Genomic DNA, 27,839 nt, shown 5'->3' with positions numbered 1-27,839 from the left:
GCTGGCTGGGCGCGGTGGCTCCCGCCTGTAATCTCAGCACTTTGGGAGGCCAAGGCGGGTGGATCACGAGGTCAGGAGTTCAAGAACAGCCTAGCCAAGATGGTGAAACTCCATCTCTACTAAAAATACAAAAAATTAGCTGGGCGCAGTGGCAGGTGCCTGTAGTCCCAGCTACTCAGGAGGCTGAGGAAGGAGAATAATTTGAACCCGGAGGGTGGAGGTTGCAGTGAGCTGAGATCGTGCCACTGCACTCCAGCCTGGGTGACAGAGTGAAACTCCATCTCAAATAAATAAATAAATAAATAAAACCACCTGCTGTGCCAGGTGGCTAACCATTTAGCTGCTGAGACTCACAGAGCTGGATGGATCCTCAGGAATCATCTCATCTCCTTTAAGATCAACACAGTAACAAGAAGGGGAAACTGAGGCCCAGAGAAGTCTGTGTGATCATTTTCAATTTTCAATCATTGAAAGTTAGTCATTGTGATTGTTACTCTGTTATAGACATATTGGAAGGGTCATGTACTACATGACAGGCCCCATTGTAAGTGCTTGTACATATCATGTCACTTTACCTGAACAGAAGCCTTATGAGAGAAATACTATTATTATCACCCTCAGTGTACACATGAGAAAACCGGTACTCTGAGCATTTCAATAACTTGCCCAAGACAACTTGCACACAGACAGCAAGCGATGGAAAGTTAGTCTGGGTCCACAGGAGGTGCTCATGGAAGCCTTGGGCAATTGAGCTGACACAAAAAATGTGATCATGTACCATGGATGAACAGAGGGTAAAACCTACCCCAGACCCCTTCCAGCCTCTTGCTTGGGGAACCTGGAGGCCTCAGATGGCCTAGGAGTAGTGAACATTTCTCTTTAGGAAACACAGACAGGATGAAGGTCCTGCCACCTTCTCCAGAGGGCCATGACTGTCACCGTGCTCCTGGAGGGGGACGAAGTCTGCTGGAAAATGGCCTCACCATTTGCCTACTCTGCTCCCTGGGTGCAACCCAGCAAGAGGATGCTGAATACCCTGGGACTCATCGCCATCATCATCATCATCGTCATCATCATCAACATCACCATTATGAATAGGCAATACTTGCTGTGCACCTACTAGGTGCCCGGCACTTGCATGCGTTTTCTTAATTAATTCTCACAATATTCTCTAAAGTAGATATCACTATCCCCACTTTGCAGGTGAGAAGATTACATAACCTGTCCAATCCACACAGCCAGGGAAGAGGAAAGCCAGGAATTCTATTGTGGCTTAACACCAAAATAAGAAGATGGAAGCATTAGTTACTACTGGAGTCAGACAATCTGGTTTCAAACCCCAGCTCCCTCACTTCCAACTTGCATGATCTTTGCCAAGTCATGGAACCTCTCCCAGTCTCAGTTTCCCCATCTGTAAAATGGGCTACTAATAGCACTTAGCTATACTAGTAGCTACTTCTTGTAAGGATTATGTAAATTTTGGCATGTGAAGGGTATATTCATTCAGTTGTGACAAGTATTTACTAAGCACCTAATAGACTCTTTCCTGCCAGAACCCACACTGATACAACCCTTTTGGATATTCTGAATGTGCATATAGTATATAGTATATATGCACATTATGTGTACCAGAACCTGGGCTAATCTTGGGGTACCAGTGTGAACAGAACAGACTCACCTTCTGGAACTTCCAGACCAGCTCAGCATTGTGCCCAGCACATAGTAGGCACCCCATGAATGTTAGCCGCTATTTTTTGTTATTATTACTTAGCGGATTTTCTTCCCAAGGGTTGGGCTCCCACCCTGCGGCTCGCCTGCCCAGGAGCCTGCTGACTTAGCTCTTGGTGTGCTCTGCCCCAGCCCCGCCCCACCCCACCCAGGAGCCGGCCTGCAATGGCATCTTACGAGGCCCCAGTCAGCAGACATCTCCTGCCTAAATAAGGACAAGGCGCCCAGGAGAGCTTTCTGTGAGCCGGAGGAATGTGACAGCTGAGTCCTCCCAGCCCAGCAGCCTCCCCCGCCTCCGGCCCCTCCCCAGGTGGGGCTCGGCTGGGGCATTCCAGCTTTTCCCAGAGCAGCCCCCAGTGTCACTGACACCCACTCGCACCCCACCCCAGGCTGCTCTAAAAACTGATAAGGAGCTCTGAGAAGGAATTCCAGGCAGCTCCATTTGCTCCTAGGGGCTGGCGACCCTGCTGTCACAGGGACAGGGGAGGAAGAAGCCTCCGGGAGGGGCCCAACCCAGCCTTCCTCTGGACAACTGCATCTCTTTGTTCAAAATGCACTTCCAGAGATCGGATTTGGCCCCAGGCACTGTGCCAGGTACTGGAGGTCCAGAGGAGGTTCCAACCCCGTTGCCTTACCCCATCATAGCAGTCACAACTGGGCTAAGTCTTTGAATCCTGCCCTTTCAAAGACTGGATTTTGAACAAGCCCTTCCAAAGACTGGCTTTCCTTCTCTCTGACACTGGGAAGAGGGAGAGGAGAAATCTGTCTTTCAGGCCAGTGTCTCTAAAGGATGGGATGCTTGCTACTGGCAGGACCAAGAATGATAGGTGGTACCAGACCATTCATTAAGTAACATTGTAGAAAGTGCATCTGTAAAAAGAGAAAAAATTTTAAAAAACTTTTTTTTTTTTTTTGAGACAGAGTCTCGCTCTGTCACCCAGGCTGGAGGGCAGTGGTGCAATCTCGGCTCCCTATAACCTCTGCCTCCCGGGCTCAAGCAATTCTTCTGCCTCGGCCTCCTGAATAGCTGGGATTACAGGTGCCCGCCACTACACCTGGCCAATTTTTGTATTTTTAGTAGAGATGGGGTTTCACTATATTGGCCAGGCTGGTCTCGAACTCCTGACCTTGTGATCCGCCCACCGTGGCTTCCCAAAGTGCCTCCCAAAGTGTAATCCCAAAGTGCTGGGATTACAGGCGTGAGCCACCGCGCCTGGACTTTAATGCCTCTCTTACATGCTGTTTTTTAACTGAGAGCCCAGCAGCAAGCAGCCTTGAGCCTGAGTTTGTTTGCTTTATTAGACAGAGTCTGGCTCTTTCGCCCAGGCTGGAGTGCAGTAGTGTGATCATGGCTCCCTGAAGCCTCAACTTCCTGGGCTCAAGCTATCTTCCTGCCTCAGTCTCCCGAACAGCACCTGGGACTACAGGTGAGCACTGCCACACCCAACTAATTTTTTTTATTTTTTTGTAGAGATGGGGTCTCACTATATTGCCCAGGCTGGTCTCAAACTCCTGGCCTCAAGCAATTCTCCTGCCTTGGCCCCCTCAAAGTGCTGGGATTACAGGCATGAGCCACTATACCTGGCCAAGATTTTCATAAGCAACTGAGGGATGGGGTTTAATATTTCGCTTCACTGTATTCTTTTTCTTCTTTTTCTTTTTTTTTTTGGCTTTTTCTCATCTAATACTAGATTTCCATTTACGGTAATGATCTAAAGTTTCTTTATAAGAATAAATTTAGATTTAAGAAAGTTAACATGTTTTTTAAATAGTAAGGAGATCCAGACGGCATGTGGACATGGCACGGCTCAGGAAGGTATGGCAGTGACTGGCATTTGGCAATCGGTGCCTTGCCCCAGCTGCCACACTGCTGTGCCTTTGCCTCGCCTCGTCCTCCTGTCTGCTCTTCCATGCTGACCTCACTGGGCTGCCCTGGACTCCCTCTGAGCTAAAGTCATCTCCCAAAGGATCCACAGTAACAATAGCTGCCCATAACTGGGACGTGGGAAAGGCCAAGCAAGGAAGTGAATCTGGGCCGGCTTTTTTCCCCCCAAGGACAAGGCAAGGAGAGCTCAGTGCTCCAGGAAATGGGGACCCACAGAGGGGCAGGGACTTGCCCGGGGTCATTCAGCAAGTCAGTGGCAGAGGCCTTCCCACCCTAAAACAATGTGGACGGGAAGATAAAATGGGACAAGCACCACAGAGAGCCTTTGATCCAGCAACTGTGAGTAGGGGGAATTTATTCTAGAGCTATACCAACCCATGGGTGGAAATATTGATCTAACACAGCAAATATCTGGAAACTACCGAAACATCCATGTTCAACAACGGGGACCTGATTCAATAAATTATGGCACAGCTATATAATGGAATTCTACACAAGCATTTAGAAACTGATCAAGTTCTGTATTTGGAAAAACATTAATAGATCTCCAATATATACACAGCAAAGAGAAAAAGGCAAGATTCCAAACAGTGTGTATATGCTACAGTATAATACGCTACTTTTTGTGTAAGAAAGAGAGGAACAGGAATCTATGCATTTGCTTATATTAGGTTGAACCGTATGAAATTGCCATTTTATAGGTCAAACCTGGTCAAATATTAGAAATTTCATATTTCTTCATAGAAAGTAACTGGAAGGAAAGGAAAGAAACTACAAACAAGAGTTGCCTATGGGGTGTGGAGGTGGAAACAAGATGGGGAAAGGAGATGGACTCCCAGGGAATGGAGATGGACTCTTTATAGTAATACTTTTCTAACTGTTGGGTTTTGAACCAAATGAATGTATGATTTTTTTTTTTTTTTAAGATGGAGTCTCACTCTGTCACCCAGGCTGGAGTGCAGTGGCACGATCTCAGCTCACTGCAACCTCTGCCTCCTGGGTTCAAGTGATTCTCCTGCCTCAGCCTCCAGAGTAGCTGGGACTACAGGCTCATGCCACCATGCCCAGCTAATTTTCTGTATTTTTAGTAGAGATGTGGTTTCACCGTGTTAGGCAGGCTGGTCTCAATCTCCCGACCGCATGATCTGCCCGCCTTGGCCTCCCAAAGTGCTTAGGATTACAGGCATGAGACACCGCACCTGGGCGAGACTTTTTTTTTTTTTTTTTAAATAAAGGAAAACACTGGTAGGGCCTCTTAGGGCAGGCTTTCTGCAACATGACACCTGTCTCTATATCCATCCTAGCTGGGTGGTCAGGGAGGAACTGTGCAGGCCTGAGCCCAGGGGGCACCCCAGTTTAGCTTCTGACAAATCCCTTCTAGAGAACCTGCTTTGTGGCACTTCCCACCCTCCACGTGGTGGGTCAGAGCCCCAGGGGCCTCCATCCCTTGGGCCAGGCTTCTGGCAAAGCTACAGCAGGTCCTGTGGGATGATGGTTTTGGCACCAGGCTGCCATGACTTTGTAGGAGCACCCCCTTCCCAGACAGGGCCACAGGAAGCCAGGGCTGATGGGAACAGTGCTTCAGCAGCAATGCAACAGGTCCCCACAAGGATATGGCTTGGCCAAAGGTAGCTCTGAAAATGGATTCCCACCGCTGTCCCTCCCTCCTATCTGGTCCTATGGCACATGTCCTCTAGCAGCCTAAGGAGAGAGGTTCTCCCTGGGGTGATCGCTGGGATTATGGAAACACCTGGGAGATCCCCACCGAGATCTCACCTTTCAATAACACCAGGAAGAATCACTGAAGCAAGAGTAATCATAGAATAATTGTTTTAAACTGCCACTATTGAATGACTGTGGTGTGCAGTATTTGACGTGGGTTATATCTCATTTTACCCTCAGTGGTAAGTACTATATCAATTTCTACCACCTCCCACAGTTGGAGAAACTGAGGCTCGGGGAAGTGACGTGCCCAAGAAACGAGTGTTATCTGACCCCAAAGCCTGTGCTCTTGACCATGAATCATGTTTGTGCCTCTGTCTCTCCATCTGAAAAATGGAGAATGAGGAGATGTGGAAATAGAGGTGCAGTGAAGGGACTAGAGATGTGGTGGCCAGGGAAGACTCGGGATATTAAGGTCACAGTCTTCAAACCTCTGCAAGGATGTTGAGACAGACATTGCTAGCTGCTCACCAAATATCCATTCTCTCCCTCTTTCCCACTAACAGAAGCCTAATTTGTTCGGGGAAGCAACGCATCTGGCTAAAAATATTCACCTTCTCATTCTCTACATCTAGGGAAGGTCTTCACTTCTGCAGAGAGAGAAGCTGTTGCATTTGGACCTCTGCTGCCTGGAATGCAGAGGTGAAGCTAGGTGTGCAATGGCTATTTCTGAGCGTGAGGACAAAGCCATCTTCTAAGGACAGAGGGTGGGAAAGGCAGATGGAGGTGGGTCCCTGATGGCATCATGGAGCTGCCATTCAGCCTGGCACAGCCTCTCTGATCACATTATGTGAGAAACTAAGCCCAATGGGTGAGGCAGTAGAAGCAGCTTGTTTTTCCAAGAGAAAGGGTCTTGCTCTGTTGCCCAGGCTGGAGTGCAGTGGTGTGATCATAGCTCAATGAAGCCTTGAACTCCTGGGCTCAAGGGATCCTCCTGTGTAGCTGGGACTATAGGTGCATGCTACCACGCCTAGCTAATATTTTTATTTTTGTAGAGACAGGGTCTCACTGTGTTGCCCAGGCTGGTCTCGAACTCCTGGCCTCAAGCAATCCTCCTGCCTCTGCCTCCCAAAGAGCTGGGATTACAGGCAGGAGCTACTATGCCCAGCCACAGGCAGTTTCTATTACCTGCAGCTGAGCACGGTTCTAATCTACACAGTCCTCAAGGATAGCACCAGGACCCATGGGTAGAAACTACAGAGAAGCAGAAAGTCCTTCTGGTTTTAGCAAATCCAAAAGGCAAATCTATCAAAAGCTGGGCCGGACCATCTCAAGAGATGGCGAGCTCCCCATGCCTGGAGAGACAGACGCAGTGACTGAGTGACTGAATGACCACTTGGCAGGACGATGAAAGGCATTCTGACATTGGCTGGGGTTGGACCAAATGGCCTTGCATGCTTTAATCATACCCACTTTGGGAGGTGAGGAAAAGCCCCCAGGATGCGTGCCCAGTTATGTATGGGCAAGCGCATATGCCCTACCATGACCTGCAAGGCCCCTGAAGCCACCACCCAATAGAACTTTCAGGGATGAGGAAAATGTTCTATATCTGTGCTGTCCCAGCTATCGAACACTTGATATGTGGCTACTGAGACTGAGAAAGGAAACTTTTCCTTTCTTTAACTTCAGTTAACTTAAATAGCCACAGGTTGCTAGTGGCTCCCAGATTGTACAACATTGCCATCCATCGCCGCCACCTGCCCACACGCTCTCTGGCCTTTTCTCCCACTGCTATCCTCCCCCTCACTCCACTTCAGCCCCACTGGGCTCCTCACTGTCCCCAGAGCACGCCAAGCACATGCCCACCTCAGAGCCTTCCCTGGCCCCTCCCTCTCCCGGGCGGCTCTCCCTGACCCAGCCCCCTGGCCAACTCTTTCAGCTCCATGCCTCTGCTTCAGTGTCAACGAAGCCTTTCTCAGTGAGGCCAGCCCTGACCACATATTTTGAAAGGCAACTTGCCCGACTACAGGCTCTGTCTTTACGTACGTCTGTTGTGTTGTCTGTCTCCCCAGCGGGAGGGCAAACATCATGAAGGCTGGATCTTCAGGTTTTCTTCCCCAAGAGCCTAGAACTTTACCTGGCATGGAGCAGGCTCTCAATAAGTATTTGTTGGATGTGTTTTGAGGCTGAAATAAGTAACATGGAGGGTGCCCCATGCTGTGGGTTCTTCCCATTACAGGGTGTTTAAGGCCTGACATTAGTCAGTCAACTAGGCTTCCTGGGCCACACACACCTGCTGGGTGCTACGTCAGGTGCTGGCACCTGGGACTGGAGAGCCAGGGGCACATAAAACAGGAAACCCAGACTAGAAGGGAGCTCAGAGCTCCTCTGAGGAAGAAACAGGCAAGCTGAGTGAAGCCAGATGAAAAGAGTAGGTGTTCGTGAGAGAGTAAAGGAAAAGCATTTGGGGCAAATGGAACAGCATGTGCAAATGGAACAGCATGTGCAAATGGAACAGCATGTGCAAATGGAACAGCATGTGCAAAGGACTGCAGGCAGGAAAGAGAACGGCCCTTTGAAGGAAACATGGCTGAAGGCAAATGATGGGGAGAGTGGTATGAGATGAGGCCGGTGGGGTAAACAGAGCCAGACAAGAAGGGACTTGGGGGCCAAAGGAAGGAATCTGGAATTTCTCCTGAAAGCAACACGCCTGGTGCCTGCATCCCAGCTCCTGTGTCTACCCCTAGTTTCCCCCGTGGTTGTGGAGGCAAGCTCCACGTAAGGTCAGACTTACCCAGCACTGTCAGAGTCCCACACAAGCACAGCTGTCCACTTCCTGCCCAGAGCCTGCTCTGAGGCTGCAGGAGGCCCCTTCACCCTCTGCCGCATGGGAAACTCCCAGTGAATGCGGCACCGGAGCCTGAATCCATCCTTCAGACGGACAATGCTGCAGGTACTGAGGCCCGAGCTGGATCCAGTCCCCGTGGTCTGCAGTGATGCCTCGATAACATACACCTGCACTGCCTGTCCTTCTTCCTTCTCGCGCTCCCCACTCATGTCCTCTCAGCTCCTCCCTCCTGGCATCACCTCCCCAATAAACTATCTGCACCTGAATCCTTGTCTCAGGCTCTGCTTTTGCAGGAACCTTAACGAAGGGCCCCATGAGAGTTTTGTACAGCAGCATGGCACGTGCAGGCTGACATTTTTTAAAGCTCATGCTGGTTATTGTGTGGAGAAGAGTACGGCGGCAGGAGGAGGCATGAAAAGCAGTGAGGGACCCTTGCGGAGGGGCAGGGAGAGGGGCTGGCGGCCGGCACTGGGCTGGTGGCAGTGGAGAGAGAGAGACAAATAGGGGATGGAGACAAAGAGGGGGTGCTTGGCTCCCCAAAGAACCAGAGGCTCGAGAGGCAAGGAGGGGCGACACGGAGGCCAGGTTTGGGTCATGCCTGGCTTCGGGAACCAGCCTCGCCAAGTTCCATCCCTCAAGCCCTGCCTGGCTGTGAAGACCTGTTGCAAAGGGGTTATTTTTAGAGAGCTGGGTGTTTACTTGAAGGATTTAAAGACGGGCTTTATTTTTAACTCCACTCCCAATGGCAGGGACTCACTGGTATGGACTTAGGAAGTCAAGTGGAAGTTGGACTGGGCTTTGGAAACCCAGAGGAGAGAAGCGGCATTTGGGGAAGGATGAAGCTTAAAGGAGACAGCTGGCCTCACCACGTTCCACTCATCTTAGGCTCCGGGTAAGAACGATGATAAAACTGCCCATGGTCTCTCCTTACCAAGCACCCACCAAGTGCCATGGCCACGCGAAGCCCTCTACAAACATCGCCTCGTGTTGTCCTCACTATAGCCCTGGGGGGACAGGGCTGTTACTGTCCCCATTCTACAGATGAGGAAAGGGAGGCTCAGGGAAGACCGAGGACACTTGGTGGGCAAGTAACAGCAGGATCTGAGCCTCGATTCCTCAGCTTCCCCAGCCTGCGCTCTCAGTCGCTCTACCATTCGAAAGCATGGTCAGGCACCAAGGTCTAGGCGCAGAGTGTCAGCCTGGGAGCAGCGGAGAGACTTTCTCCTCCCACTGTGGTGAAGAAGGTGGAGTTTGGCTCAGAGAATCGGAAGCCCAGCTGTGTCAGTTCTCGTGTGAGTTTGGACTGGTTTTCTCATCTGTGAAAAGGGCTAATATAATAAGTAGCACCTCCTTCATGAGGTTTAGATGAAATGAGGCATAGAAGGGAACTCAGTGTAGAGGCTGGCAGGCAGTGGTGAGAAGGGGACACTGAGAGATGCCCTGTCCATACCAGGCACTGCTCCCAGCACTGCACATTTATCAACACCAACATGACCCTCTCCTAGGCCCCACGGGGCAGGTTCTCTCATGATCCCCACCTTAGAGATGAAGAAATGGAGATACAGGAAGCTTAGGGAAAAGCCACTTGCCCAAAGCCACAAGGCCAGTAAGAGTGCAGGACTAGAGCCCAGACCCTGACCCTGGCCTGAACTCACTGACCCTGGGGCAGCCACTAGCATTCTCATTTTTACTGTTATATCAACACTCTCGGTCTGGGCCCTTCCAGCATTGACCCGAATCCCTGGGGCTTAGCTCAGAGCCAGGAGCAGGGCCAGGCACTGGTCTCACTGTGGGGAAACACTTGCATCTGTGGGAGAGGGACATTTTTCTCCCGAAGGTGCAGGCAGCTGGCCTGTATGTTCTCTGACTCTGCTACTTGGGCTAAAAAGTAAAGCTGGACCAGGTGTGGTGGCCCATGGCTGTAATCCCAACACTCTGGGAGGCCGAGGTGGGCGGATCACCTGAGGTCAGGAGTCCGAGACCAGACTGGCCAACATAGTGAAACCCCCATCTCTACGAAAAATACGAAAGTTAGCTGGGTGTGGTGGCATGCCTGTAATCCCAGCTACTTGGGAGGCTGCAGCAGGAGAATCGCTTGAATGCGGGAGGAGGAGGCTGCAATAAGTCGAGATTCCACCACTGCACTCTAGCCTGAGCGACAGAGTGAAACTCAATCTCAAAAAAAAAAAAAAAAGTAAAGCTGGAAACATTCTGGAGCTAGGCCCTAAGCACCGTTTATAGAGGTGGAGGAGATAAAAACATTCCTTTCCACTTTGCAGAGTTCTGTCCCCTTTCATTTATTAATCGTGACCCAGAAGCCAACTGAGGCTTCACGAGAGCCTCCCTCACCCTGCCTTCCAGCCACACTCCTCTCTGTTCTGACCCAGACTCCCTGCACAACCCTAGGTGGGTCTCTGCCCCTTGATAGGCCTCAGTTTTTTCATCTGTGAAATGAGCACATTGGGTCTCCTCTTCCCTAAGGCACATTCCAGCTCTGACCAGCTTTTCTGAAGACTGAAGGGAGCACACTGGGTCTTTTCTCTAGTACTCTACACTGCAAGCTTGGAAGGCCTGGCTCCCCCAAAATGCATGGTCACCGTTGTTCTTTTTTTTGTTTGTTTTGAGATGGAGTCTCACTCTTGCCCAGGCTACAGTGCAGTGGCGCGATCTCGGCTCACTGCAAGCTCCGCCTCCCGGGTTCACGCCATTCTCCTGCCTCAGCCTCCCCAGCAGCTGGGACTACAGGTGCCTGCCACGACACCCAGCTAATTTTTTGTATTTTTAATAGAGAAAGGGTTTCACCGTGTTAGCCAGGATGGTCTCGATCTCCTGACCTTGTGATCCACCCTCCTCGGCCTCCCAAAGTGCTGGGATTACAGGCGTGAGCCACCGTGCCTGGCCCACATGGTCACCATTGTTCTAACATCTCCCTGCTGCCAGGGACCCAGGCAAGCTCCCCTCTCTCCCCAGACCACTCAGCCTTGGAGTCACAGCTGCCTCATATATGTCTCGAGAATCCGGCTCTGACAACTTAGGAAATTCCATTCACTCCTGCACCTCAGTTCCTGGGCACAAAGGGATTTTGTCCATCTGGTAATTCACAAAGGAGGGATGTGGTGAAGGGCAGGAATACGGAGTCGGGGGCCTTTCCAACGCTTCAAGCCCATCCTCAGGGAATTCAGTCTCGTTTAGTGGAACCTCCTGCCTATCCAGGCATCTCAGGAGGTAAGCCAGAGACACTAAGAAAAAGGACAGACACAGCCTCTGTGGATATGGGCAGTTGTTTGGAGGAGTGTTGAAGGTGGGTTCATGGAACCACTGGGTTCATGGAACACCAGATTTTCTTCAAAATTTTTTCAGTTTGGCAAAGATGCAAAAGACTGATAGCACATAGTGCCGGCAGCAAGGGTGTGAGGAAGACTGCACTCGTGTACACTGTTTGGGGGGGGTTATAAATTGAGTGCAACCCTTTTGGATGTTAACTTTGGTTTTGATAATAATTAAGATGCACATTCTTTTTGACCCCAAAATTCTACTTTTAGGAATTTAGCCCATAAACTTTCATCTGCATCTCCCTTGCAATTATTATTCTTTAAATATTTGTTGAACGTATACTGGAGGGGTGGGATGAGACACTAGGTGGGGTTGGCTGGATTTTTGCTGAATTCACTCAGGGGTACTGTGGACCCTGCCAAGAGGAACCAAATTGACCAAATTGACATTTTGACAGTAATGTCAGGAGTCAGTCCCTTGCAAAGGCCCACGTGAATTGCCATTACATTCCCAATGTATTCCAGTGCTGCTTGAATGTCCCTGATGGGATACGTTGCCTGGCTGGGCCATTCCTTTAATCAGCCCTGTGAGCAAGGACATTGGTCCAAGGCTGTTCACTGCGGCCTCACTGGTGATCAAGAAAACATGAAATGGTTTCAATCTCCATCAAAAGAGATCTGGTTAAATGAATCATGGTACCTCCACACTACGGACTAGCATACAGCTGCTAAAGGGAGGAAGATAAATCTACGTGCATAACATAAAAAGATCTCAAAACATATTACATCAAAAACGCAAGTTACAGAACATTATGTAGGTAGTCTTAGTTATGAAAAACAAAAACAAAACCAGAATAGATAAGTAGAAGAATTCTATAAGCAAATTGTAAACAACGGTCACTTCAGAGGTGCAACCAGGGTGGAAGTAGAACAGGGGATTTATTACCTTTTTATCTTGTATGTGTATGACCTTCCTTGGATTTTGCGTGTGTAAGATCTTCCTTGGATTTTAATGACAGGTGTGTTGTTTAGAACAATGTAAGAAAAGAAGAAAGAGAAAGAAACTCACCATATCTGAGGTGGCAGCATAGGGTGATGGCTTAGAACATAGACTCAGGTCCAGAATCTCAGCTCTGTCACTTACTGGCTGTGTGACTTAGGACATGTTAAAACAAAACAAGGGCTAGGCATGGTGGCTTATGCCTGTAATCCCAGCACTTTGGGAGGCTGAGGCGGGTGGATCATCTGAAGTCAGGAGTTCAAGACCAGCCTGGCCAACATGGTGAAACCCTGTTTCTACTAAAAATACAAAAATTAGCCGGCAGTAGTGGCGCACACTCCCAGCTACTCGGGAGGCTGAGGCAGGAGAATTGCTTGACCCTGGGAGGCAGAGGTTGCAGTGAGCCAAAATCATACCACTGCACTCCAGCCTTGGTGACAGAATGAGACCTTCTCTCAAACAACAGCAACCACAACAAAAACAAACAAAAAAACCTCTCTATATGCCTAAGCTAGAATTAAATGAGTTAATTTAGCTGAGCACTTAGTGGCCGCCACATATTAAGTCCTCAATGAATGTCATCCAATAGTGTTGGCCATTATTATCCCAGATCTCCTGGGATTCCCTGAGACAGCTGAGGCTGAGAGGTGGGACTGGAAATGGGTGTTGAGGCTGGGTCAGCCCCCAGGTCTCCTGACTCCCGTTCCAGTGCTCCTTCTGCTCTACGTGCCTGCCTCTGTTTCTGACACAAGGCCTTCCCCTAACAGATGAGGAAAGGGAGTGTGGTGAGGAAACAAGGAAAGGAAACAAAGGGTTCTTCATTTCTTTCCCACCTGCTGACAATGTCCTGGATGCAGAAAGGGGGAATGTGTTGTGCCAAGGTGACCCGAGCTGCTGCGTGGCCTCAGGTTTGTTACTGTGCTTCTCTGTGTGTGGGCTCTGGGTATTTCCCCTCCCTTCTCCCCCACAATCTAAGGTGGGCATCTCTGGGCACCTGCAAGCCCCCGATTCAACACCGGGCAGACTGCCACCTCAACAATCTCCTTCTTCCAATTAAAAAAATCAACAATCGGCCGGGCACGGTGGCTCACGCCTATAATCCCAGCACTTTGGAAGGCCCAGGGAGGCGGATCACGAGGTCAGGAGATCGAGACCATCCTGGCTAACATGGTGAAACTCCGTCTCTACTAAAAAAATACAAAAAAAATTAGCCGGGTGTGGTGGTGAGTGCCTGTAGTCCCAGCTACTCGGGAGGCTGAGGCAGGAGAATGGTGTCAGCCTGGTAGGCAGAGCTTGCAGTGAGCTGAGATCGCGCCACTGCACTCCAGCCTGGGCAACAGAGCGAGACTCCGTCTCAAAAAAAAAAAAAAAAAAAAAAAAAAAAAATCAACATTCTCCCTCCTGCAATTAAAAAAAAAAAAAAAGAACACAAGAAGGACAATTTGACTAACGGTGCCCCAGGCTTCTGAAGCCCAAGCCCAGCCTCCTGATGGTACCATCAGGCCCTCTCTTCCCACCCCAGTGGCTCTGCCATGTTTCAGGTCTCCACCATCTCCCCAGATCCCTGCAGCAGCCTCCTCACTGATGCCCAGCCTACAGCCTAGCCCTTGCCGTACTCTCGCTACAAGAGCCATGGTCCAGGTGTGGGCATATACATTTGGGCAGGCCGCTCCCAGCTCTCGTGGCTACCCACTCACAAAACGGGTCAGGGTAGCATATAGCACACATATATGATTTCTCCGCCTGCATGATATTTGTCATGTGTGTGAGTGTGTGTATGTGTGCATGTGCATGTGTGTAGCCACACGTTGGTGAGTTTTCCTGCATGGATGTGAGAGCTTTGGGGTTTAGTGACATATGTGCTAGGTCTCTCTCCCCGTTTCCCTGCTGCTCCATCCCACTGCCTGTGACCCTGCCCTTTTCTTCACCACCTCCTTCTGCTTCCCCCCAACCCCTGCTCCTAAATCAAGTCCTTCAATTTGTTATGCAGAGCACTTAAGAACTGGAAGATTTTGTGCAGGGTGCAGTGGCTCATGCCTGTAATCTCACCACTTTGGGAGGCCGAAGCAGTGGGTCACTCGAGGTCAGGAGTTTGAGACCAGCCTGGCCAACATGGCGAAACCCCATCTCTACTAAAATTACAAAAATTAGCTAGGAGTGGTGGCGCATGCCTGTAATTCCAACTACGGGGGAGGCTGAGGCATGAGAATTGTTTGAACCCGGGAGGTGGAGGTTGCAGTGAGACGAGATCATGCCACTGCACTCCAGCCTGGGTGACAGAGCAAAAAAAAAAAAAAAAAGAATTGGAAGATTTCATACTAACCAGACATTACGTGCCCCTGATGTGATACGATATGAAGTACACAGAACTATTTATTAAGTTTTCATGCCAGAAAAATCTAATCTGAATCCATTTGAGATAGAATTTACAGGAAGTACAGGAAAGAGAGAAACAAGTTAAACAGCACCATAAGGAATCAGCCTGACAAATCCAGAAGATGTCATGTCATAAAAAAAATGAGGAGGATGGTTCTAGACTAAGAGATTTAGGACACAGCTCCCAACCTGAAAATAAAATTTAAAAACAATTCTACTTAAAGTAGCAGCAAAAAGAATAAAACATTTAGAAATAAATTTAGCAAAAAAAGTATAAAATTGTACACTGAAAGCTATAAAGCATCATTGAAAAAAGTTAAAGGCTTAAATAAATTGAAAGGTGCTCCATGTTCATGGATTGGAAGATTTAAAATTGTTAAAAGGGCAATATTCCCCCAGTTGACTTACAGGTTTAACAAAATTCCTATCAAAATCCCAGCGGCCTTTTTTTCCCCTGCAGAAATTGACAAGCTGATGCTAAAATCCATATGGAAATGCAAGGAACTCAAAATATCCAAGATAATCTTGACAAAGAAGAACAAAATTAGAGGACTCAACATTTCCCAACTTCAAAACTTAGTACAGTGGGGAGGGGGGAGGGATAGCATTAGGAGATATACCTAATGCTAAATGACGAGTTAATGGGTGCAGCACACCAACATGGCACATGTATACATACGTAAAAAACCTGCACGTTGTGCACATGTACCCTAAAACTTAAAGTATAATAATAATAAAAAAATACTTAGTGCAAAGCTGCAGTAATGAAGACTAGCCTCTGGCATAAGGATGGATGTATATAGATCATTGGAACAGAATTGAGTCTAGTCAATAAATAACAACAAAAAGACAAATACAGGCCAGGGGTGGTGGCTCATGCCTGTAATCCCAGCACTTTGGGAGGCCTAGGTGGGTGGATCACTTGAGGCCAGGAGTTCAAGACTAGCCTGGGCAACATAGCAAGACCTCATCTCTACAAATAATTTTTTTTTAATTAGCCAGTTGTAGTGGCATGCACCTGTAGCCCCAGCTACTTGGGAGGCTGAGGTGGGAGGATCACTTGAGCCTGGGTGGTGGAGGCTGCAGTGAGCTGACATGACAACATTGCACTCCAGCCTGGGCAACAAAGCGAGACCCTGTCTCAAAAACAAAACAAAAAGATAAAGTAAATATGGAAAAATTGCTAAGAATTATTAAATCCAGTTAATGGGTACGTGCGTGTTCATTATATCACTCTATTTATATATATGCTTCATATTTTCCCATAATAAAAAGTCAAAAAATGGAAATTTTTATAACATAATGCAAATCTCTAGTTTATCTTGGAAAATCAAGAGTTGGCTGGGAACAGTGGCTCACGCCTGTAATCCCAGCACTGTGGGAGGCTGAGGCGCGTGGATCACGTGAGGTCAGGGGTTTGAGACCAGCCTGGCCAACATGGAGAAACCCCTCCTCTACTAAAAATACAAAAATTGCCTGGGCGTGGTGGCGCATGCCTGTAATCCCAGCTACTTGGGAAGCTGAAGCAGGAGAATCGCTTGAACCCGGGAGGCGGAGGTTGCAGCGAGCTGAGATCATGCCATTGCACTCCAGCCTGGGCGACAGAGCAAGACAGTCTCAAAAGGAAAACAAAAAGAAAGAAAAATCAAGAGCTGTGCTAACATTGAATCCATGTTTCTCCAGGGCAGCCATTAGCTAGGAAGCAGCAGCTCCCGCCAAGGGGGCTTGCAGAGACCAGGGAGACCTGGTTCCCACGGTCCCACTACCCTCTAGTGAGTAGGACACAAGCCTGCGGCCTGCCTGGCCCCTGGAACCTTTTAGCTTGTAACATCAGACTCTCACTCCACCAGGCATTCAAAGCCCGTATTAACCTGGCCCTGGGCTGCCTTCTCGGCCTCATCTCTAATCTTTCCCCACCCATTCCAGCATTCTGGATGACTCACTGCTCCCAAAATACATCATGCACATTCCTACCTTCATGTCTTTGCACATGCTAGTTCCTCTACCTGGAACGACCTTTCTCTCTCTTTTCCACCTGGCAGACTCCCAACCAGAGGTGGCCCCTGCAGGAAGCTTTCCCAGACCTCCTCTGGGACAGCTAGTTGCTCTTTCCGTTGGACCCAATCAATTTCAGCTCCTTCCTCCCTTTCCACCACCGACTGTCCAATCCCTGCATGGCTTCACCCTCAACATGGGGGTCTCCAGAGGACGCTGCCCACACTGATTCACCACTGGGTGTCCAGCGCCCTGGCACAAGCCTGGCACAGGTAAGTGCTTATTAAAGTTTGTGAAGGAAAACCAACCGAAGGTCAGATCGTGGTTAAGAGCATTCTAGAACCAGGTCACCTGGCTTCAACTCCCAGCTCTCCCATGACTCAGCTGTGCAACCTCTTTGAGAAACTTAACCTGTCTGTGCCTCAGTTTTTTCATCTGTAAAATGAGAATAACAGTACCTTCCTTGCAGGGTTGTTTTGAGGATTAAATAAATTAATATATCCCCACTAGGCATGGTAGCTCACACCTATAATCCCAGCTCTTAGAGAGGCTAAGGCAGGAGGATAGGTTGAGCCCAGGAGCTCAAGACCTACCTGGTCAACATAGCAACACCCCATTCTCCACAAAAAAAGGGGAAAAAAGTTAGTACAGGTAAGGTACTTAAAATCATGCCCGGCTCCCAGAAATAAGAACTAGATGAATGCATATTAAATAAAAATTAAATAAGCAGGCTGAAAGATGAGCAATTACCAAGACCCTCCCTGAGACCTAGTCCAGTGTCAGGCCCTCTTCCCTCCGGTGATCTGTGTTCCCCATGGTGTGGAAATGAGTGTTGGCAGTGCAGAGTCACAGCCTGAAGTGACACCAAATCCATTTTGCTTATTAATTAAGGAAAAGGCCTCTGTAGGTGCCTACGGCTCTTTCATACAGGTCAATCTCTTGCCAATTTCTCTTTTAAACAAAAAGAAACTTTAGGTTCAGTGCCTTTGGGCATCAGTAGTTTGACGTGGAACTTGAATAGCATTGTTCTGTTTTCAGAACTTCCTGTGATATTTCGTATTTTCCATAGTGATTAGAAAGTCTTCCTTTTCAATAAATGTACTTACATATTTTTAAGTAAGTTGATTCAAAGATGAAGATTAAGACAGTAAGTAGAGATGGTGTCTGTAGACCTATTCAGGGCCGTCAGAGTAGTCCCAGCCCTGTCACTGAGCAGTTGGGGAGACTGAGGCGCAGAAAAGGATCTAGATACACTCACAGCCACAAAGCGATCGAGAGAGAACTAGATTTATGTCTTCTGATTTTGTAGCTAAGAACTCTTTTGTGATGCCTTTTAAGGTCATAGATACTGGATTGTGGAGGGAAGCTGGTATGTTTGGGGAGGCGTAGAGACTGGGATTGGGGCCTGCAGAAGATGAACATTTGGGAAGCACAGTTGCAGGGACTGAGAGAGAAGACAGGGCCTTCCCTTGGGGCAATTTCATTCTTGGGTCAGTACAGAATGATACAGGATTGATAATAACAGCTTACACCTCCTTGCATGCTTTCCAAGCACCAGCCCTTTATATGAGCTACCTCTTGTACTCTCTGCAGCGCTACTTTCAGGGAGGAGGTAATATAATTCCCATTTGATTAAAGAGGAAAGTGAGCCCAGAGGGGTGAGGTAACTTGCCTAAGGTCACACAGTTTATAAGAGGCTGAAGCCAGATTCAAACCTAGGTCCATCCAATGCCACTGCCCATGGACCACATGGGTTCCTGCTCACCAGAGAAATTCAGCCCCCAGCAACTCAAAAAACCAACTCTAAGCTGTGATCAGCTTCGGAGTTTCCAGAGCCAGCATGGGGAGGAGATGGAGGTGGGGCGCTGAGGGGATAGAAGACAGATGGATGCCACCCTGGTACAAAACCTGAGATGCTCCAAACCTCACGCCCTAGGACAACTGAGAACTCAGGGCCATGCGCTGCCTCTGCCACGGGGGCACAACAGCAGGAAGACTAGACAACAGCAATGGCAGCTGACGCTTACAGACTACTTCCTGCTGGTCAGCCCTCTGGCGTGTGTATATACCCTTCGTATAGAGGCTCTGCTTCAACCTTGTGAAAACTCTTCGAGGTGGGTCTTCTAGAAATTAGAAATTTGAGGTCTGGAGGGAAGAAAAGATATAGCAAGCAAGGGGCTGAGTCTAAGCCTTACTCTTAACACTCACTGTGCTCCTTCCAGAAAACAGGCATTTGTCAGGGTGTTGGCATGACAACCTGAAAACTTTAGGCGCCTCCCCAAACATACCAGCTTCCCTCCACAATCCAGTATCTATGACCTTAAAAGGCATCACAAAAGAGTTCTTAGCTACAAAATCAGAAGACATAAATCTAGTTCTCTCTCGATCGCTTTGTGGCTGTGAGTGTATCTAGATCCTTTTCTGCGCCTCAGTCTCCCCAACTGCTCAGTGACAGGGCTGGGACTACTCTGACGGCCCTGAATAGGTCTACAGCAACACTGTCCAATAAAAATATAACATGTATCACATCGTAATTTTAAATGTTCTAGTAGCCACATTCAAAAAAGTAAAAAGAAACAGTACAATTAATTTTAATAATGTATTTTGTCAAACCTGATGTATCTAAAATGTAACCATTTCAATATGCAATCAATATTTTAAAAATGATTAATAGGTTACTTTACATTCTTTTCATACTAAGTATTTGAAATCCAGGATGTTTCACATTTACAGCTCCATTTGGACCAGCCACATTCCAAATGCCCAGTAGCCATGTATGGCAAGTGGCTACCATACTGGACAGCCCAGGTCAAGAATCTTTTTCAATCCATAGCTCATTTTACAGGGAAGAGCTGTCTCCTTTCTCCCTTCTCTTAGGAAAGATGTCCTCATCGTAGCCTCTGGGCTGACAAGTTCCACATAAGCCCGGAGGGAGGAGCTGGAAGCCGCAATGGAGAGAAAGCCTGGGCCTGCCTGGGTGTGAAGAGGCCATGGCTGCTGGGGATGCTTTCTGTCTCTCCACAGCCAGATTACTCACGAAGCCCCAGGGATGGGGAGAGTCCCTGAGGAAGATGGCCACAATCCTGCTTTTCCTTCTGACCCCAAAATTCCCTTAATTGGAAATCCAGTCTGAGCTTGAAACCCATCCAGGCAGCCACCTCCACCCATGGCAACATCTCCATGGGCACGCAGGACTCTTGCCCCAGACACACAAGGAATCCAATCCCACAGCAGCACCACATGCAAGAGGCTGGATCCCAGCTTCTCAGTCCCCAGGCTCACTTCCCGGCTGTGGGCCTGGCAGCCTTCTCGGTGGGAGCTCGAAACCTCCACATGCAGGGGCACAGGCACTGGCAGGAAGGACCAGGAGGGCAAGGAAAATAAGGGGGCATCCCTCCTTCTCCCCAAACTTCCACTTCCTCACCTTTAAAATCAAATGTTGTTAGATCATAGCAATGATTGTCTTTACTGCTGGCTGCCTTGTGCCAGGCATTTTACAGGCATTAGCTCGCCTACTCCTAACTGCCCTATGAGGAAAGAGGATCCCAGGGTCAGAGTGGTGAAGCAACTTGGGCAAGGTCACACAGCTCTTCAGGAGAAGAGCTGGGGTTCCAATTTCACGGTCTTCTGAATCAAGAACCTAAGCTCCTTCCTGCTGTGCTCTGCCTAAGTGGCCCAGGGTGGTCCAGGACAGTCTGGGCTTACACTTGTCATAACCAGATACATTTAGTGTAATTATTTAAAATGTTCCCTTTGGAAGAAGGAGCACATCTTCTATACAGAGGAATTTTAAATAATATAGGTAGATATTCCCCCCTCCAAACGGTGCGCCTGAATTCCAGACCCTTCTCCCTCTTGAGTGTGGGCTGCACTGAGTGTCTGAATTCCAAAGGATGGAGCGGGAAAAGAGGAAATAGTAACTGTACATAAGAGAAACCTGGCCGACCCACCTTAGCCAAGTGATCAAAGTTAACATCCTCAGTTTATAAGAAACATATCAGACAAACCCAAATTGGGGGACACTCTACAAACTGTGTCATCAGTACTCCTCAAAACTGTTGGGCTGGGCATGGTGGCTCACACCTGTAATACGAGCACTTTGGGAGGCCAAAGCGGGAGGATCACTTGAGGCCAGGATTTCGAGAACAGCCTGGCCAATATGGCAAAACCCCGTCTCTATTAAAAATACAAAAATTAGCCAGGTGTGATGGTGCACACCTGTGGTCCCAGCTACTTTGGCGACTGAGGCCCAAGAATCGCTTGAATCCAGGAGGTGGAGGTTGCAGTGAGCCAAGATGGCACCACTGCACTCCAGCCTGGGCAACACAGTGAGACCCTGCCTCAAAAAAAAAACAAAAAACTGTCAAGGACACACAAAAAAAGCAAAGAATGAGAAACTATCACAGACCAAAGGGAACCAAGGAGACCTGACAACTAAATGCAGTGTATGATCCTTCAGGAAATCCTGAAGCAGGAAGAAGACATTCATGGAAAAACTAGTGAAATGCAAATAAAATCTGGAGTTCAGTGAAGAGTTATGTGCCATGTTGGTTTTGACAAATGTATTATGATAACGTAAGAAGTTAACAATAGGGGAAAATCGGTAGAGTGTATGGGAACTCTTTGTATTCTTTTTGGAACTTTTCTGTAAATCTAAAATTATTCCCACCTAAAAGTTTTATTTTTAAAAAGTGCTCCCTTTCACTCATAGAAGTGTTCAGGTTTACACAATAAATTATATGAGCACCTCGTCATAAGCCTGGTCCTGCCTGTGTTAGAACATTTGTGCCACTTTAACAGAACACCTGGGACTGGGTCATTTGTAGGGGAAGTCTAAGGTCAAGGCACCAGTGGGTTCAGTGTCTGGTGAGGCCATTATCTTCCTCCAAGATGGCACCTTGCACACTACATTCTACGGAGGGGAGGAAGGTTGGATTCTCACACAGCAGAAGGCAGGAGTGCCAAGAGACAAAAAGGGGTCAAACTCACCCTTTTAAAAGGGATTTAATCCCACCCATGAGGATTAATCACCTCTCAAAGATTAGTCTCAGAACTAATCACCTCTCCAAGTTCCCATGTCTTAATGTTACAATGACAATTAAATTTCAACATGAGTTTTGGAGGGGATAAACATTCAAACTATAGTCTCCTCTAACCAAGAAGTTTTTAAAAATCACCCATACCTTCTGTCCCCTTTAGTGATGCCAACTGCTCACACATTTATAGCAGTGTAAAGTTTACAAAGTTTAGCAGTAGCAAGATGTGCTAGTTAAAGTTTTCGAATCAGAAAGCTAGAGACTGATGCCTGGGTTCTTCCACTTGCTTGCCAGGTAGTCTTGGGCATGTTACATTCGTTCCCTGGGCCTCAGTTTCCATGTCTGTAAAATGAATTCATTGTACGATGACAATGACTAGTCATATTTATCAAGCCATGTCTGGTGTCTGACATTGTAGTGGTGACTGTGATGGGCTACCCAGATTCCCCTTCAGGACTGAAGGACTTATTTCTCCCACTCCCAGCTACTCAGAGAGTTGCCAGCTGTCAGCCCTCTCCAGGGATTGCCCTTGACTGAAGAGAGCTGTCCAGCCCTAGTCAAGCCTCCTTCTGGAGGGTAGCCTGCATACAAATGTGGAGATCCAGCTCCCTCATCCCAACTTGGGATGACCTTGAAGGTCATCTCCACTGCAGAGCATCCCTTATGGTTGGCTGAGGCTTTGTTGAGACTGCATTGCAACCCAGTGTCTCCCACCACCCGGTCCGGCCTTCTTCCCTTTCCCAGAAGTGTTGATCCACAGAGTGCTCCCTATACATTTCCTGCATGTTAATCTTCATCTCAAAGTCTGCTTCCTGGGAAACTCAACTCACAATAGGATTGTGAGCCACCTGACCTGCACTGTCATTCCTAACCCTTAGACCAACTTGTCTTTATAGATGAGATCACTGAGATTAGAGAAGAAAATGGAACTGGCCAAGGACATACAACTAAGAAATGGCGGTGCCACAGATGGAGAAACTGACACTCGGACAGGCCAACTGATCTGCCCAGGTCAATGAGCTAAAAAATGGCAGGGCCAGGATTTGGCCCTAGGCCTGCTTAACTCTGAAGACCATGTGCCCAGTCTCCTGCCCAGGCCATTTACATCCCCAGGAGGATTGCTACAGCCCCAGGACAGGCGAGTGCCTTTTACCACCCTCCAGCCAGACCACACTGCTGCTGTCCCTGCAGCTCACTCCAAATTTGCAAAATGAGAATAAGAACAGTATCTACCTCTTCAGGACCTTGTCAGATTAAATGAGTTAATATACGTAGAGACCTCAGAATAGTGACCGGCACCTAGAGAATCCTATTTAAGTGGTGGGTTAAAAAGAAATCATGTAAGTCATGTGAAGCTGCATCTGTGATGTGCTCTAAGGACAGAACGGTAGCTGGCAGTGGACCTCATCAGCTCTCTAAGGGAGTCAGGCTTGGCCTGAGCTCTGAAGGAGGAGTAGAGGTTAAGGAGTGGCAAAGGAACTGGTATGAACAAAAGCTCTGTGGCAGGAGGAACTAAAGAAGGAAGAACTAGCACAGAGGGAAGAAAACTCCAGGCTCAGGGAAAGAATGATAAAAAATAAGGCTGGGTAAGACGGTGGGAACCTGATTATAAAAGGCCACTCACTAACAGTGATTTTGGACAAGTCACCTTATCTCTCTGAGCCTCACTTAGCTCGTCTGCAAAACAGCAATAAACATAGTACCTATCATAAGGTTGTTAAAGGGACTGAGTGAGTCACTATTTGTGAACCACTTAAAATTGCCTTGTACCTAGTAGGTGCCACAAATGTTTGGAGACAACATTAGAACTTTATCTGAAGTACAATGAGAAGACTTAAAGGGGTTTGAATGTAGATGATAGGGTGGGTGTTTAGTAGATGGGAGGGTGGATGGATGCATGGGTAGATGGATAGGTGGGGGTGGTTGAATGAATAGAAGTTTGGTTGAGTGATAGAGGTGGCTGGCTGGGTGGTTGGATGACCAGGTGGGTGCACGGGAGTGGATGTTGTTTTAATGAACAGAAGTGTCGCCGGGTGGATAAATGGAAGTACTTGAGTGAATGGACGCGTGGCTGGATGTTAAGATGTGTGGCTGGGCAGCTGGAAGCAGCTGAGGGAAGGCACGTGATTGGTGGGTGAGGGGACGGGTGAGTGGTTGAAAGGGTGTCTGTACGTTTGAACGGGCATCTGGGTAGTTGGATGGGTGGTTGAGTCGATGAATGGATGAGTGATTCGCTGGTTGGGTAGGTAAAAGGATGAAAAATTGGGTAGGTTGGATGGAATAGGTGAGTAAATATTTGAGTGAATGGGTGGTTGTTCAGGTGGATGTTAGGCTGTTGTTCAGGTGGATGTTCAGGCGGGATGTGGGACTGAGCTCAGGTCAAGCCTGACTCCCTTAGAGAGCTGATGAGGTCCACTGCCAGCTACCGTTCTGTCCTTAGAGCACATCACAGATGCAGCTTTACATGACTTTACATGTGGAGGTGGGTGTGTGGGTGGGGGAGCTGTTCAGTGAGTGTTAGAGAAGTTAGTCAATGAAGGAATTGGGTGGATTTGGGTGGATGTTTGGGTGGTTGACTGCGAGGTTGTATGGATAGATGGATGACTGGATGACTGGGTGGGTAAACAGGAAGTGGAATGGGTAGGGGAATGGAGTGGATGACTGGAGAGATGGTTGTTCAGGTGGGTATTAGAAAGGTTGGGTGAGTGGTAGGGTTAAGTCAGTGGAGGGGCTGGGTGTAATTGAGTGATGGATGGATGGATGGATGGGTGAGTGAACAGGAGCCACCAATTAACCCCCTGAAGGTGATGGGGGTAAAAGAAGCAGAATCAGGCTTGGAGACAGGGCCTCCAAGGTTGTCCTGCCACAGGATCCCCTTCCTCTACGGGAAGCGACCCCTTCCCACCCCCACCGCTGTCCTACCTGGAGGCGGCAATCTCGGCCTTCTGGCGCGCGATGGCAGCGGCGCGCTGGGCACCCTCCACACTGTGCTCCACTTTCTGGCGGACCTTGTTGCTCTTGAGCTGCAGCATGCGGCGCTTGGTGTCCTTGACCAGCACGTTGTGGCGGTACTTGCCCTCCTCGCGGTGGCCGTCGGGCAGCGTGGTGCAGCCATAGCCGTGGCGCAGGTTGTCCAGCCACTCGCCCTCGTAGCGGAGGCCACTGGAGCGTTCGCTCACGCCGAAGCCTGAGCGTTTGTCGTTCTTCCACTCGCCCATGTAGGTCTCGGTGGTGGTGGCGTCGATATCGGCCTCGAAGGGTGCGGCCTCGTCGGCGCCCTCGGCGGCTTCTCCCAGGCTGGTGGTGGACGCGGCGTCGCTGGCGCCCGAGCTGAGGTCGCTCTTAAGGAAGCTGACACGGCTGCGCTGGCTGCCCAGGGACGTGCGCGACTCTGCGCGCCGCAGCTTGCCCAGCAGCGCGCCCCGCTGGAAGAGGCCGCCGCCTTTGGGCGCCCGCGCGGCCGCTTCGGCATTGGCCAGGAGGCTGAGCGCGAAGCCGCCGCGCGGGATGGCTGGCGAGGGCAGCGCTGGGCCGTCGGAGGCCGGCGAGGCGGGCGAGTCCGGGGCCACCGTGCCGTTGCTGTGCTCACTGCGCAGGGACGACAGCGACGTGCGCAGCGGCGAGCGCACCACCACGGCCATCCCGTAGGGCACGCTCTGGCGCACTCCGTAGCCGTGGCGCATGCCGTTGGTGAACTGGCCTTGGTACGTCCCTGCGGGCGAGGAGAGGGCGCATCAGTAGGCGGCACGACGGGTCCCCGCGTGTGCACGGTGGCCTGGGAGGGCAAGGGCAGGAGTGGGCAAGGAGGGGTGGGACCGAGAGAGAGGCGCACGGCCGTCTGAGGATCAGAGTGCACAGTGCTATGAGTGTTTGAGTCTACTCGAGTGTGCAATAACACGAGTGGGTGAGCCAGGAGCAGCTTGCACCATGGTGGGAATATTTACGTTGGTGGGAACATGGCAAGGTCACAGGTCGTGAACGGATAAGCCAGTGAGTTTGCATGGTAGAGTGAATGTTGGAGATCGTGGGCTTGTGTGTGTGTTTGTGCAAGATCGTGTGTACAAGACACTTGTGGGCATGCATATCGGTGTCTTTTGACTATATAAGATCAGGAGGTGGGGGCAGGTGGCTCACGCCTGTAATCCCAGCACTTTGGGAGGCGGAGGCGGGTGGATCGCTTGAGCTCAGGAGTTCAAGACCAACCTGGGCAGCATGATGAAACCTCTCTCTACAAAAAAAATTAGCCAGGTGTGGTGGTATGCACCTGTGGTCCCAGCTACTAGAGAGGCTGAGGTGGGAGGATCACCTGAGCCCGGGATGTCGAGGCTGCAGTGAGCCATGAGTGTGCCACTGCACTCCAGCCTGGGCTACAGACTGAGACCCTGTCACACATACACACACAAATCATGAGTGTGCAGGGCAGTGTGTGCACAGTGGGGTCAGTGCCTGAGATCTCACGGAGTTGACATTATGGATGTGTATGAGGTTCTGAGTGTGCAAGGCTATCAGAGTGCCAAAGAACAAAGTAATATGTAGCACTCCAGGCTAAGTGTGTGAGGTGATGGGCATCAGTGAAACCGAGACACTGAGACCATATGAAACCATATGGAGGAAGGCTAGTGGTGTGTACAAGGTGTCGGCAACTTAGGCCCTGCATGTACACAAGTCTGTGAGCTCCTGGGATTGAGATGCCTTATGTTAGTAGCCATCCAAGTCTTATGTGTGTGGAGAGGCAGCAAAGAGTAGTGGTTCAGAGCACAAACTCCAGAGCCAGGCTCCCTGGATCTAGATCCTGCCTCTGCTCTTACTAGCTGTGTGACTTTGGGCAACTGACTTAACCTCCCTGTACCTTAGCTTCCTTATCTGCCAGAAGTAATAACTGCCTCTTACCTCCCAGGTTTTTTTTGAGGTTTAAATGAGTTAATGTCTCTGAAAAACTCTGAAAGCAAAGATATGTGTGTGATAATGTGATTCTACAAAGTTGTGCTCACGTGTGAGGTCACCTGAGTTGTATGATAAGCTGATACACAGCTGCCAAAATAAGTTCATCCTTCACCCCCATCCTGACATGTGGTTCTCCCCAGGGCTCATCCAAAAACCTTCTCCTATTCTCTCTAGATGATTGCACATCTAGTGTTTTTAAACTGCCATTTATGTCCTGCTGACCGCCCCCAGATATATCCCCAACCCCTTCCCCTCCCCTCGGTAGCTCCAGATGTCACCTTGGAAATTTGTGTTCCCTTAGATGGTACACAGCCACCTCCAGCTCACATCTCCCCTCACTCACCCCACACACACCTGGGCCGCAGTCCTGGTCTTTCTCTCCCACAGCAGTGCTGCTGTAAGGCAGCTCTCTGCCTGCATCTTTGTACCTCCAGCATGTAGAACAGTACCTGATACATAACGTTCACTGCACCGAAGGCAGAAATTCTGAGGCTTCTTTGTTTTAAATACAAGCTGATACATTCTCCCTGGTTAACAAAAACCAAAAGGTCTTCCTCCTAATAAATGTCCAGGGGCAAGATGGCTGAGTAGACAACCAAGGAAGGGACTCCTAAACTCACCCCAGCAGACCTGCTGTTGCACTGCTCTTCCCTCTTCCTGGAACTCTTTTCCTCCAGATATCCTTCAAGTCTTTGCTCAGTGAGACCTACTCTGACCCACTGTGATGGTTAATACTGAGTATTAACTGGATTGGATTGAAGGATGCAAAGTATTGATCCTGGGTGTATCTGTGAGGGTGTTGCCAAAGGAGGCTGGGGAAGGTGGACCCACTCTTAATCTGGGTGGGCACCTTCTAACCAGCTGCCAGCAAATATAAAGCAGGCAGAAAAATGTGAAAAGGCTAGACTGGCTTAGCCTCCCAGCCTACATCTTCCTTCCATGCTGGATGCTTCCTGCCCTCGAACATCGGACTCCAAGGTCTTTAGCTTTGGGACTCGGACTGGCTTCCTTTCTCCTCAGCTTGTGGACAGCCCATTGTGGGACCTTGTGATCCTGTGAGTTAATAAATTTCCATATATATATATATACATAT

General features: G+C 49.1%; 1 protein-coding gene across 1 annotated transcript in view; it reads right to left on the bottom strand.

Moving 5' to 3' along the window:
- JPH2 (junctophilin 2) overlaps nucleotides 1-27,839 on the bottom strand; it is a 78,328-nt gene that overhangs the window by 26,094 nt on the left and 24,395 nt on the right. Inside the window, exon 2 of the mRNA XM_055266363.2 lies at nucleotides 24,725-25,514. Coding sequence (XP_055122338.2) covers nucleotides 24,725-25,514 — 790 coding nt within the window. The remainder of the gene's footprint in view (nucleotides 1-24,724; nucleotides 25,515-27,839) is intronic.

Source organism: Symphalangus syndactylus, chromosome 24 (assembly GCF_028878055.3).
Source record: "Symphalangus syndactylus isolate Jambi chromosome 24, NHGRI_mSymSyn1-v2.1_pri, whole genome shotgun sequence".
NCBI classification, from domain to species: domain Eukaryota; kingdom Metazoa; phylum Chordata; class Mammalia; order Primates; family Hylobatidae; genus Symphalangus; species Symphalangus syndactylus.
The sequence above is the reverse complement of the archived record's forward strand: the minus strand, read 5'-3'. Positions and strand labels throughout refer to the sequence as shown.